A 12493-nucleotide genomic window follows, 5' to 3' on the forward strand; every position below is an offset into this window, starting at 1 on the left:
GTTCCCTCGATGTCCGCAGTGCTGAATGTAGCAGGAACCCAATAAATGCTCATTAATCAAATCAAGGAGTCACTATTTTTTTTTTAAAGTTACAAAATGGATGCAATTAATTACAGAACTGTCTTAACTACCTGTTAGGATTGTAGCAGATATATAAAGTTTGCCCTTCTGTTATTCCATGTAGAGCGACATTTATAACATCAGACCTTCAATTAAAAGTCATTTAAGTTGCTTTATTACAGCTACAAATAAACTTTATTTGATGTAATGTAATAAAACATTTTCAAATTTAACAACATTTATCTGACCAGAAATAATCATTTAAATTATGAATATAATTATTTACAGTTACTTTAGCAAATCTGCGGTTCAGGAATTTGTACAAGCTTTGTTGGAAAGGATAGTGCCCACCTCCCCTTTCAGAAAGGCAGACCCTTCCCCGTGTGTTGTAAGAAGCAATGTCAGTGAAAGTTGGAAGAAATCCACCATCCACGTTGGAATTCCACATTATCCTGTGAGAGAACAGCTATATATATTATAGGAAAATAATATTCTCTTTCAGTTCTCTTTTGTCAAATGAAGGTTGGTATTCATTTTGTCCCCTTAGAGGTACTCTTCTCTGATCTACTGTCTTTCTGTCTCCCTAGCTCATACATATTACACAGAATCATTTTAAAAATATATACTATCTACAAAGGGATCTTTTCTGTTTCCTGCCCTGCCCTGAATGTCTACCACTTTGGGGAGAGGGAGAGGAGAAGAACAGAATTGCCCAGGCGCACATTTGATTTAAGATACAGAGAACACAAAAACCAATCCTCCAGAAGGAGCAGAATGGTACTCTGGAGGGCTCCTAACACTGGCCCAGGTGACCTCCGATGCACACAGTTTAATAAAACGCTGCTCAATGAGAATTAACATGTGGATGTTCCATCTCCAGAAGCGTCACAGTCTTCCATGGAAACCACATTATTCCCATACTTCCTCCCCCAATCCTCACAGTTAGGGACGAGCCTGTGGGCCCACTGCACCCAGGTGTAAACAACAGTCACAAGTTCTGTGCCAACCATCATGTTAATATATGGTGTGGTGAGGTAGCCCCCGCTCTTCATCCAGGGAAAACTCCTCACAGGAGGAACCGCCCTCACCTCTCAGGATCCCCCAGAAGAAGAGCAAGTGTGAGAAAAAGCTTTATCCAGGTTTCACTATTCTCTCCATCCTGAGATGTTCCTGAGTTAACACCATAATGAGAGAAGCGAGTTAACAAAGAAAGTACACTGGTGGGGACGTCACAGGGACCCTGCAAAAAAGCCAAACTGTTTGACAGAAGCGGAACAGACACTGCTCTGGGAGATCATTTGTGGTAGCTGATGACGGGGTTCTGTTTTCTAACGTGGACATGCAACGTATTCATCACTATGCTTACCGCAGTTTGCTGGGGAAAACACCCTTCTGTCCCACAACAAAATACATCTGTCTCAAAAACAGAAACAAAAACACATCTGTCTCATACATGATTCCTGAATATTCACCACAACGCCTAGACTCAGAAGCATGGGAAGCGTGCATGGGAACTTTCTTCACTTGCACGGACTTGGACAGAAGCAAAGCACCAGAAACTGTTTCCTTTCTGGAACTCAGTTCTGTGCGAGTGCTCACTGCCGAGCTGATTGGGCTGTTTTCATCTGCGCACAATAGCAGTGATCCACAGGAAAGAAAGGAGAGGTCACCATCCCCCTCATAATATACTTTGAACAGCAGGTATACTTTGCTGGTCACACTTTAGCCATCCCAAGAAAGGACAGAAGCCTCATTCCGTTCCGAAGTCTCAGCAAATGATTTCGTTCTGTTTCCACCTCTGTCTTGCCTTGTTTATTGCATCTCCATTATTCTGCTTTTGATCATGAATCATGACTTTTTTTTCTACAGTAGTCAGAGTTTTGTCTATAAAGAGAAAGAGAGAGAGAGAGAGAGAAAGGAGGCAAGAAAATGATTTAGCAGAACTGTAAATGTGCGTTTTCATTTTGTGGTGGGTGGATTTAATATTTACTGCATTCAGTCATTTGAATTATTTGTGGTTTCTAAGGGGTTATGAGCATCTAAGGGGAAAGAAAAAGTGCTATGGCTCTTTTCATACATTTCACAGCTTCTATAAGTTGTGAGGGCCTTAATATATTTGCAAATCAGCTCCAGATAACCCTTTAGAAATTCACTTTTATAATATAGCTTTAGCCCAAAATGGCTCTACTCTCAATAATCCTTGCAAAATACTACTTGCCATACTTGAAGATAATAATGTTGACTACAGTGCGAGTATTCTCCCCGTCAAACCTAGGAGGGGGCACTATAGTAAACCCTGTGTGCAGAGACCGGGAAACCCCACCTCCCTGACTTCCTTCCTCCCTAGATTCACAGAACTGCCATGAGTCATGGAGAAGTTTTGGCCAACAGCTGAGGAAGTCTCTCTCTCCTTCGTGTAGAGCCACAGTCCCTCTAGATACACACTCTCCTACCTCTGTACCATCACAGGACTCAACTTAGCGAACTATATCCATGTGCATGAGAGCCAGGTCTTAGAGGGTCCAGGGCCTCTGCCTTCCCATCCCATTGAAAGTGCCCCTCTCACTTGGCTGTCAAGACTTGTCGGATGGGTTTCCCTGGTGACAGGATCAGTTTCTCCATAAGACACCACCTCTCGCTTTGTGCCTTACCCCACGTGATGGTGCCTGAGGAGAAGCACCGCGCTTCAGCTCGGACCCGTGGCTCCAGGCTGCTGGGTATGTAGGTGCAGGCACTGGAAAAAGGCTGTGTCCCCAGTGGGGCTCCACACTTATTCTTAGCCTGGGGCCTCTGCCTCTTCTCCCATAGAGGAGGCTGCACTTCCTCTGCAGCTCACAACGGCTCCTGAACTTTACTGAATCTCTCCCGGCTCCAGCACCACCTCTGAAGTCCCCCTTTCCTCACCACCCGCCTGCTAGTCAACTTCCACATGTCCAGACATCCTTGGCCTCTTTCCTAGTCTCAATGCCACCCTCCTCGTGCAGGCCCTCCCGACAGGAGACCTCACTTTTACATTGGTCTCCAACCCATTTCCTTTCTCCTGCTGTGAACCCCTATTTACACTGCATACCTTGTCTCACTCCAGCTCAAAAACCTTCCTCTCTCCCCACACCCACTTTGCCTACCTGCCCTCCAAGCTGACCCCAATTTACTCAGTTTCCAGGTCCTGCTGAAGACACACCCCAGGTTCTTTATGTACCTCCATCCATTTCTGTGTCCCTCTGTCCCTACTGTCCCCTCTGCTTTGAGTCGTCCCAGACCCACCTCCACCCCTGCCATCCCTTAATCCTACTCTTTATTGAAGACCCACCCCAAATATCACCTCCTTCATGATTTCCACCATGAATATCTTCTTTCTAAGGCCCCCGAGGCTTATTTTTCTCGTAGGTATGTTTGTATTGCTTCATTTTATTTTGTGCTATGTGTATTTACTGTCTACTAAGAGAACAAACAAAAATATTAGAAAAATCAAGAGAGGTCAATTGCCTGCATTTCCTACTTGAAAGAGACTGCAAAGTTAAAATGTAGGCAACTACAAAGCATGAAGCGAACAAGCTATTATTAGTACTAATTGATGATTTAATAAAAAATAAAGAGCTGAATTCCAGCTAGTTAATGATGAGGAAAATACTACTCTGGGGAAAGAAAATCTATGAAACAGCCACATTTTTGTTTGTTTCTGTCTTTAAGACAACATCCCACCACAGATATCCAGGTGCTTGAAGCTTCTTCCTAATTTCCACTGGGACCCGTTTCATCTTTTTTTTTTTTAATCACTGGTTTCTGTAAAGAAAAGGTAGAATCACCCTGAGCTTCAAAGCTTCAGTACAAACCAGGGAGCAGCATATTGACAGAATTCATGGCAGGAACTCAAGGTTATTCCACTAGAATTGCAATTGACAGGGATTATAAGAGGCTCATTGACGAAAAGAAGGGAGAAGGGAAGGCAGAGCTACTTCAAAACCATTTCATGAAATTCTTTTATATGGAAGTATTTTAGAAACTGCTATTCAATATTGTTCACAGTAATGGTGTCAAAGAACAAAAGTCATCTAAATGTGACACTTAAAAGCCATTTATGGTGATTCAAAGCAAATCCATAAATAAAGCCATCAAATTAAAAAAAAAAATCCCTGCTTCTATCACATGATCACATTTGGTTTTATATTACCAGTATTTGAATACTTGTGAAAAGGTGACAAAGACTGTAATTTAGACTAGTGAATTACAATTACCAGTGAAGTATTTATAGCCTTTTCCCTCTATTCACTCCCTACCCAAGGAAGACTCCTGAGTGCCTGCCAGACTCCTGAGCCTCTCACTACGTTGATCAAGAAAATGGGGAAATATTTGGAAGTAGCAATACACAATCCAGTAGATTGTTTTTACAGGAAAGGAAGAAAACTATTATATAGGAGAAAAAATAGAGCCAAGAAGGTGGAATTAGGGACAAAAGTAAAAGAGACTAGAACCCAAGCAGCCAGAGGGGAAGAAAAGAGCTAGAGAGATTGGAGGGAGCAGCCCGGAGTCTCTAGGTTGGCCAAGAAGTGTGAGCGCTAGAGAGATAGGGTGGGGGGACAAAGGGTTCTAAGGTTTGCTGTGAGCTATGGACTGGATGCCACATTATTCTTCCAGAGACTCCAGTAGAGTTAGGACTGCTTGGGGTTATCCAACTGGTGTTTACCTGAATGCAGCTGTGCAGAGCATGGACCATGGTGGGAGTTCTGGTTACTAGTCTTTTACCAGCCACCACCACATCTACAGCCACCCAGCCCACTGGACTGTGAGCTTCCAGAGGCAAGGACTGTCGCTTATTCATCCTTATATCCCAGACATTCCTGGCGCCATGCCTTGTACACAAGAAGCCCTCAAATGTTGCTGGAGAAAACAAGCCAATGAAGAGATGCCTTACTTCCAGCCTCTAGCTTCTAATTCATTCCACATGATGCCACTAAATCAGTCTCCATGGCTTTGGTGAGTCCATTTTCCTACTTGCAGAGATTCAGTTGATGGCTTCCTTCTGCCCACACTAGGGTTTCTCAACCTTAGCACTATGGACGTTTGGGGCTGGGTGATTCTTTGCTCTGGGGGCTGCCTGTGTAAGCCAGGATGTTTAGGAACGTCCTCAGCCTCTACCCACCAGATGCCAGGAGGTCTTCCCCTCCCCCAGGTGTGACAACCAAAATGTCTCCAGACATTGTCAAATGTCCCCTGGGGGCAAAATCACCCCAGGTTGAGAACCACTTATCTACACTAAAAATCCCAAATTTCTGGGGCTGGAATGGAAGATCCTTCATAATTTAATTTATTCGACCTTTCCATTATGATCTCTAAATCTCCCCTACAACAATGCTTAGCTTTGGGCAGCCTGTCCTTTGCGTAAGGTCCCACACTGACGCCTCTATAGCAAATGTCTCCTTCATGTGGAATGCCATCTCTAGTCTCCTTTAGTTATAAATGCTTTAACTTTCATAGATGTACTCGAGCCCATATCCTTCCGGAAGTCTTCTCTGATCAGTTAGGGAAATCACTGAGTTACTTTCCTCTCTTTTGAATCCTATAGCTTTTCCTGTCTCCACTTTTCCTGTGCTCTCAACACAAAAAGAGTGAATGAGCATGTGCGTGTTTATGTGCAGTCTGTGCAATAGAAATACATGCACTAAGGCAGGAAAGACATCATGTGTTTTCTGTATCCTCCTCAATGCCTGACACAGTTATAAACAAGAATTTAAAAAGGAGTCCTCCCACATTGGAACTGAAAAGAAAGCAGCCTGGTATAGAATTTTTTAAATAGCAGCTATTCCAACTCTCTAATTAGAAACTTCCTAGAGTTAATAAATATTTAGGCCATTCATCCCAAATGATTTTAACATTCCATAATTATAAATAAGATCAATAATTATAAATTCAAACAGAGAGATGTAATGAGGACACAGTCATTTTCTGAGGCCAGGGGAGAGCAAACTATGACCTGTGGGCCAAACCCAGCTGGCTACTTGTTTTTGTAAATAAAGTTTTATTGGTACACCACCGTACTCATTTGGTTACTTGTGTCTGGGACTGCTTGCTCACTACAAAGCCAGAAATAAGTAGTTTCAGTGGAGACCGTATGGCTAGCAAAGCCTAAAATATTTACCATCTGGCCCTTCACAGAAAAAGTTTGCTGAGCCCTGTCTTAGATGAACAGGAAAGTAATACCCAAGACTCCGCATTAGCTAAAGACACAGAGGCAAATATCCTTGGATGTTATGTTGGCTGATTTGCTTTTATAAAAGTCATAGTAGTGTGGACGTTAAAAGTACATTGAAACACAGATGTCCTGTGCTCAAATTCAGCTCCACATGGATGACTGAAAAAATTATTTGACCTCCCCAACAGAATGGAGATGAAGGAACCCACCTCTCATAAAGTCATAAGGATTAAGTGACATAATTCACATGGAGTGCTCAGTGTAATACGTGAGAGTGCATCATCAATATATGTGGGTGACTATTATTTCAAACTGGAAAGCCTGTTTGTGTGACATTTGAAAATTAGCGTTTTGTAAACTATCTGAATTATGTGTGAATTATTAGCTAAAATAATCAATAAAATTATTCTCAAGTTCTTTGACTGTACAGGAGGAAAACTAACAGAGTGGTGTTTCCTAGTTCAGGATTTCAATGGTTCTTTCCTAGTTTCTATATTGGCTACTTAACTGGACCCCCGGCCACCAGTCTTTCTATTTTATCCACCCTTCCCACTGCTGCCAGGGAGACTCTCTTCAAACGCATCTTTCAGCATGTTACTCCTGGGAACTGAAACCAACATGCTTTTCAGCTCCTGTGCTAAACAACTCTGGGGCCAGGCAAAATCACCCAGTACTTGTTCCAGGAAACAGTTGTTTCCAAAAGATAAGACTGTGCACCAACTAAACAAGCTTACTCATCAATAGTAAGACTATTAGACTTACTGATAGTTTGCTCATTAATACTGGCATCGAGGTGCCTGGATGGGAGGGGAGTTTGGGGGGAGAATGGATACATGTATATGTATGGTTGAGTCCCTTTGCTGTGCACCCAAAACTATCACAACATTGTTAATCGGCTATACTCCAATATAAAATAAAAAGTTAAAAAAAAAAGCCCTCACTTAGTTATACCCACCAATCCAAAGCTATCATGTCATAACCTCTGCCCAGTCCTTACTAGTTCCCTACCTTAACATGACCCAGCCCAAGCTCTAAAACTCTATCAATATCCTTTGCTTATTCCCTCCATCTGAGAAGCTATCAAGTCTCTGTCAAGGAGGTGTCCTCCTAAGCTACAGTAAGTCTAATAAACTTAACTTACTTCTATTAACAAGTTTTTTCTAAATGTCTTCTTAGAGAGCTGATGGCTAAAATCCCCAGCTCAAAACATTCACTAGCTCTTCACTCCTACAGACTCAAGTCATTTGACAAGTAGTGTTGCATCATAGCTAAGAGCACATGCATTGGAGTGATTCATACTATACCTACCACTTAGGGGCTATGTGATCTGAGGTAAGTTACTTTACGTTCCTGAGCCTCAGTTATTCTTCTGAAAATTGGGGATGCCAGAAGCACCTACTTTACAGGTAGAACGATGTACACCATGACAGCATGTAGTAGGTGTTCAATAATTGTTAGAAATTATTACTTTTATTATCAAGTACAGTGTCAGGCACTGTACTAGATTCTGCAAACAGAAATTTGACTAAGACATAGTGCCTTCCCTGAAGGAATTTAGAATCTGGTCCTGGTGAACAAACACTAGTGGTCAATTCAGTAAGAATCTTATAGGCCTGGAAAGATCCCTGGGGATATAGGTTGCTCATTGCATATATTCTGAAACCTAAGATTGTATTCTTTCTTAAAAAAAAAAAACTCTAATTTTTTACTGCGAACAATTTCATATGTACCAAAGAGTGTATATAATAGAAGTAAAAATAAATACCTGTGAAGCTATTTCACAGCTCAAGAATTAGCATATCTGTAGTCTTACAACTTTGAGTTCCTAGGACAGGAAATGATGATCTCTGGTTTCCCTTATCCATATTAAGGAGATGTTTCTGCCTCCTTCATCCTGGTGATGAGTTAGAGAACAAGCTGAGTTCCTTGAGGTTTTCAGAGTCATTTGGGGTGTATCCTAGGTTGGGAGCCCCTAGAGTCTACTGTAATCCACGAGGGCACTTCGGGACCCTGTTGCCCTCAGACAGCTGAGAGCACAGAGGTCTCCCTGGCCATCTGGATCACAAATAAGGCAGGCTAGTATATGGAGAGTATATAGAGGCAAGACTCACATGATGTGGGATGTAGACCCAGTGGTAACGCTAATCACTGTGGGATATCTCACTTGCCAGGACTCAGTTACCTCTTCTGTCAAATGAAGGGATTGGGCAAGATGACTGAGGAGGTCCCTCTAAGCTACCACCGTCCATGGTTCTCTGGTCTATTCCAGAGAACCATGTTCAGTGAAGAGGGATAACTCTTCTCTCACATCCAACACTGATCTGCTCTCTCTCTCACCAGCACCTTCTATTTCCACAATCCAGTTTCTTCCCCTCAGCTTTCAAACATGAAGATGTCTCCTCTACCTCAAATTTAAAACAAGGTCTTCACTGGACCCGCCAACTTTGCTATATTGTCTCCTTCTTTCTTTACAGTGCCAAATTCAGTCATATGTGTGTTACATGTAAAACCCATTTCCTTATCACCATTGGCCCTTTGTGGTCCTTTTTTGGATCCCAATGCCCACTGTAATTGCTTCTTGGAAAGCTACTAGTGCTTCCCTGACAAACTCAGCAACTCTCTATCAATTCCCAGCTCCTAAAGATGGGTAGTACTTTCTAAAAGCTCTGTAGTTTTCAAGACTTTGCTCCATCCTGGCATCTCCCCACACAAACCATTCCATACTGCCCCAGACTACTCGGGCCCTTCTCCCACCCTCCTCGTGCAGGCCCTCCTGACAGGAGACCTCTCTTTTACATTGGTCTCCTACCCACTTCCCTTCTCCTATTTATACGGCATATCTTGTCTCACTCCAGCTCAAAAACCTTCCTCTCTCCCCACACCCACTTTGCCTACCTGCCCTCCAAGCTGACCCCAATCTACCCAGCTTCTAGGTCCTGCTGAAGACACACCCCAGATTCTTTATGCACCTCCATCCATTTTTGTGTCCCTCTGTTCATGCTGTCCCCTCTGCTTTGAGCAGCCCCAAACCCACCTCCACCCCTGCCATCCCTTAATCCTACTCTCTATTCAAGACCCACCCCAAATATCACCTCCCTCATGATTTCCACCAGTGAAGGACGAGGTCATCAAAACAGTTTTACTGGCTCTAAGAGTAATAGCAACTAAAATGATAATGTTACAAGTATCAGAGCTATAAGGACCTAAATAACATCCAATTTACGGAGAAAGGATAAAAAACATCACCTTCCTTGTCAGCACTGACATCAATTGCAATTCATCAGCGAATCAGTCTCTTCTTCCAATCCAACTAAAAACCTATCTTTGGCTTTTGGAATTCTACTGGGTGGAAGACTGGAGTCTACAGTATTCTAAATTCAAATCTGATACGCTTAGTAGAAAATAAGCTTGCTACTGATTCTGGAAGCTTTCTACGATGTGCTTCCAAAAGGAGTCCCATATAAGGGTTGGGGGGATAGAAGGAAAACAGTGATAAATGACCTTACAGCACAAGCTCAGGTCTCTCGGGCCTCTCGGCAAGCTTCAGGGCCTCGTGCATGCCTGCGGCCGAGAGCTTCCGGTTAATATTCCGGTACTGGCACTGGAGCAGGCTGCGGTAGGTGGTCCTCAGGTCCCGGTTGAAGAAGGCATATATAAAGGGGTTAATGAGAGAGTTTGCATAGCCCAGCCACAGAAATGTCCTCTCCACCCACAGCGGGATGCAACTGCACGCGGTGCCACAGATGAAGGGTCTGGCCGTCGAGAGGAGGAAAAACGGCAACCAGCACACAGTGAAGGCCCCGACGATGATCCCCAAGGTGGTGGCCGCCTTCTGTTCCCTCTTAAAGATGGAGATGTTTTTCCGTTCATGTTTGAGGAGTCTCGAAAGGTTTGCACACTCCTCCACCTCCTTCTGGAGCTTCACCATGCCGTTCAGGGAGACGACGCTGTCGGGCTCCACGGGACGCGGGAAGCCGGGGAACTTGTGTTTGGCGGCGCTCTTCCTGGCGGCCTTGTAAATCTGGTAGTACATGAAAAGCATGACGGACATGGGGATGTAAAACGCCACTGCGGTGGAGTAGATCGTGTAGCCAAAATCCTGGCTGATCAAGCACACCTTGTCATCATTTACGTTCTGAGCCCAGCCGAAGAGCGGTGGTAAAGTGATGGAGGCGGACAGAAGCCAGACAGAGAGGATCATCTTGGCCATGCACTTCCCGTTCTGTCTCACGGGGTACGTCAGCGGCCTCGTGATCCCAAGGTACCTGGGAGAGAAATGGAAAGAGAACACGTGACTGCTGTGATCACAGCAGATCCACTGGGGAGTACCACCAGCCAGGGACTAGGCTGTGTACCTAGTAGCTCTCTTCTTCACACAGCCCTTCCAGGTAGGCATCATTATTCCCATTTCATAGAAAGGTAAACTAAGACTCTGAGAGGTTACCTATTTTTTTCCAGGTCACACAGTCAGCCAAAGGCACTGCCAGCATGTCCATGCTCTTTCCATACCTTGTAGCTTCTCACAGACTGTGCAGTCAATGAACTATAGATTCAACATATGCCTTCCCCCCCACCATGATCACTGCCACTGAAATCAGCCAGGAACAAAATGTCAGGCCTGATGGGATGTTGTGATGCATCCTCGCGAGTTACCCAAGCTCTACCACACTCGGATATTACACACCCACTGATCTCCTCTGTTGTCTTAATTCAGGCCAGCTCTGAATTCATTTTCAGTTCCCCTTTGCACTGAAATGAAAGCACTTCTTTAAGATCAGAGAGAGCTGTGAGATATTTAGGAAATCCTAGGGTTTTGGAATGGAAAGTAGCAAGTGATCATTTTTTTATCCCCAGAAAATTCTCACGCAAGAGTTATGTCCGAGGAACAGTCTATGAAACGAAAGCAGCCTGCCTCGTCTCTCCAGTTCTAAGGAGGATCACAAGGAAGGGCATAATTCTGAAAAATATTAGGCAAATTCTGTGCTTAGTTCTGTATAGAGAATAGATATTTCTCTGTCTCTGTTATCAAGGATTTATAACGCAAAAGAGACTCAGCAAACAGAGAAAACACAGTTGGCAAGATGTTCTGTCAAATGCTTGGTACTTTTCTGCTTTCCAAATTTGTTTTCTCCTCTGTATTTAATAGTCTTAGCTTCTTTTTGAGGGAGGATTCAAAGAGCACGTGAGAAGCTAAGATAGGTAAAAGCTGGCCATTTTGTTGGTTTTTTACTTCATTTATGTACATAAAAGATACACTCGTGAAACATGAAAAGTTATTTTCTGAAAGTAGGTCACTTGGTGGTTTGGAATTTAAAAAACAATTATTTTTGGGATAGAAATAGCCTCACATGTTACATTTGAATTATTTCACAAAAGTCGCAAATCATGCTTTCACAATGAAAATTAGCATCAATGCAACACTTACAAGGCAAAATTGAAATACGGTAAAAAAATGAATAAGCCAGATTTGCTTATACAGTGAGAATATTCATTCCATCCTTCAACAAGTATCAATAGAGTTCCTTCTATATGCCAGATGCCGTTTTAAATGTTGGGAATATGGCAGTGAACAAAAGAAACAAAAATCGTGAATGCAGGCACATGGGGAGATCATGCAGGGGGTGAATGGGAGGACTGAGCCTCGTGGTAACGTTGAAGGGACTTCTGATCCCTCCTCCCAAGGATGCAGGGGTTAGTGGTACCAGTTCTTCATTTCACCTCTGCCTTCCCTTGTTCTTGATAAAGCTGACTCACAAGCACTATCTCTAGGTTTTTCAGCTGTAACTAAGATTATGTTTTGGTTCCTGGATAGAATGAAGGACGAGAAAGAGGGAGGATCTCCTGAGAACTCAAGAATAAGAGCTGAAAAGGAAGGGAAAAGAGAAAAGGAAGTGGGAAGGAGGGAACAAGGGAAGAAGAGGGGAAAGATAGAGAGAAGGAAAGTGTGAAGTATCCTCGACCTTATGTGGAACTGCCAAATTATCTGAGTTTTAAGCTATGAGGAAAAAAAAAAATTAAGGAAAAGAAAAAAGAAAAAGGTAGACGAGGAAAGCCCTGAAGAAAGGTGTTAGAACTGACTGCACGCTCACAATTAAGCTCATCCCTGCCCTGAGGCTGAATGCAGAGTTTCCACCAAAAAAAAAAACCTCCCCTTCTTTGCTTTGGTTCAGGAGCTCTCTCCAAGTTTTTCCTGCTGGAACTCCTTTGCAAACCTCCCTTTTTGGACCTAATCCTTGCTCTCTA

General features: G+C 43.3%; 1 protein-coding gene across 3 annotated transcripts in view; it reads right to left on the bottom strand.

Annotated features, from left to right (window-relative positions):
• Nucleotides 1–248: 248 nt before the first annotated feature.
• HTR7 (5-hydroxytryptamine receptor 7) overlaps nt 249–12493 on the bottom strand; it is a 93498-nt gene continuing 81253 nt past the window's right edge. Inside the window, exons 2-3 of one of the 3 annotated variants that reach the window (XM_060126575.1) lie at nt 9757–10515; nt 249–1944 (exon numbers count right to left, since the gene is read on the bottom strand). In XM_060126575.1, coding sequence (XP_059982558.1) covers nt 1902–1944; nt 9757–10515 — 802 coding nt within the window. In that variant the 3' untranslated portion in view covers nt 249–1901. Of the gene's footprint in view, nt 2658–9496; nt 10516–12493 lie in introns of all 3 variants that reach the window. The other 2 variants (XM_060126576.1, XR_009536142.1) reach the window with 2 other exon arrangements.

The sequence above is a fragment of the Lagenorhynchus albirostris genome, chromosome 16, assembly GCF_949774975.1.
Source record: "Lagenorhynchus albirostris chromosome 16, mLagAlb1.1, whole genome shotgun sequence".
Lineage (NCBI taxonomy): Eukaryota > Metazoa > Chordata > Mammalia > Artiodactyla > Delphinidae > Lagenorhynchus > Lagenorhynchus albirostris.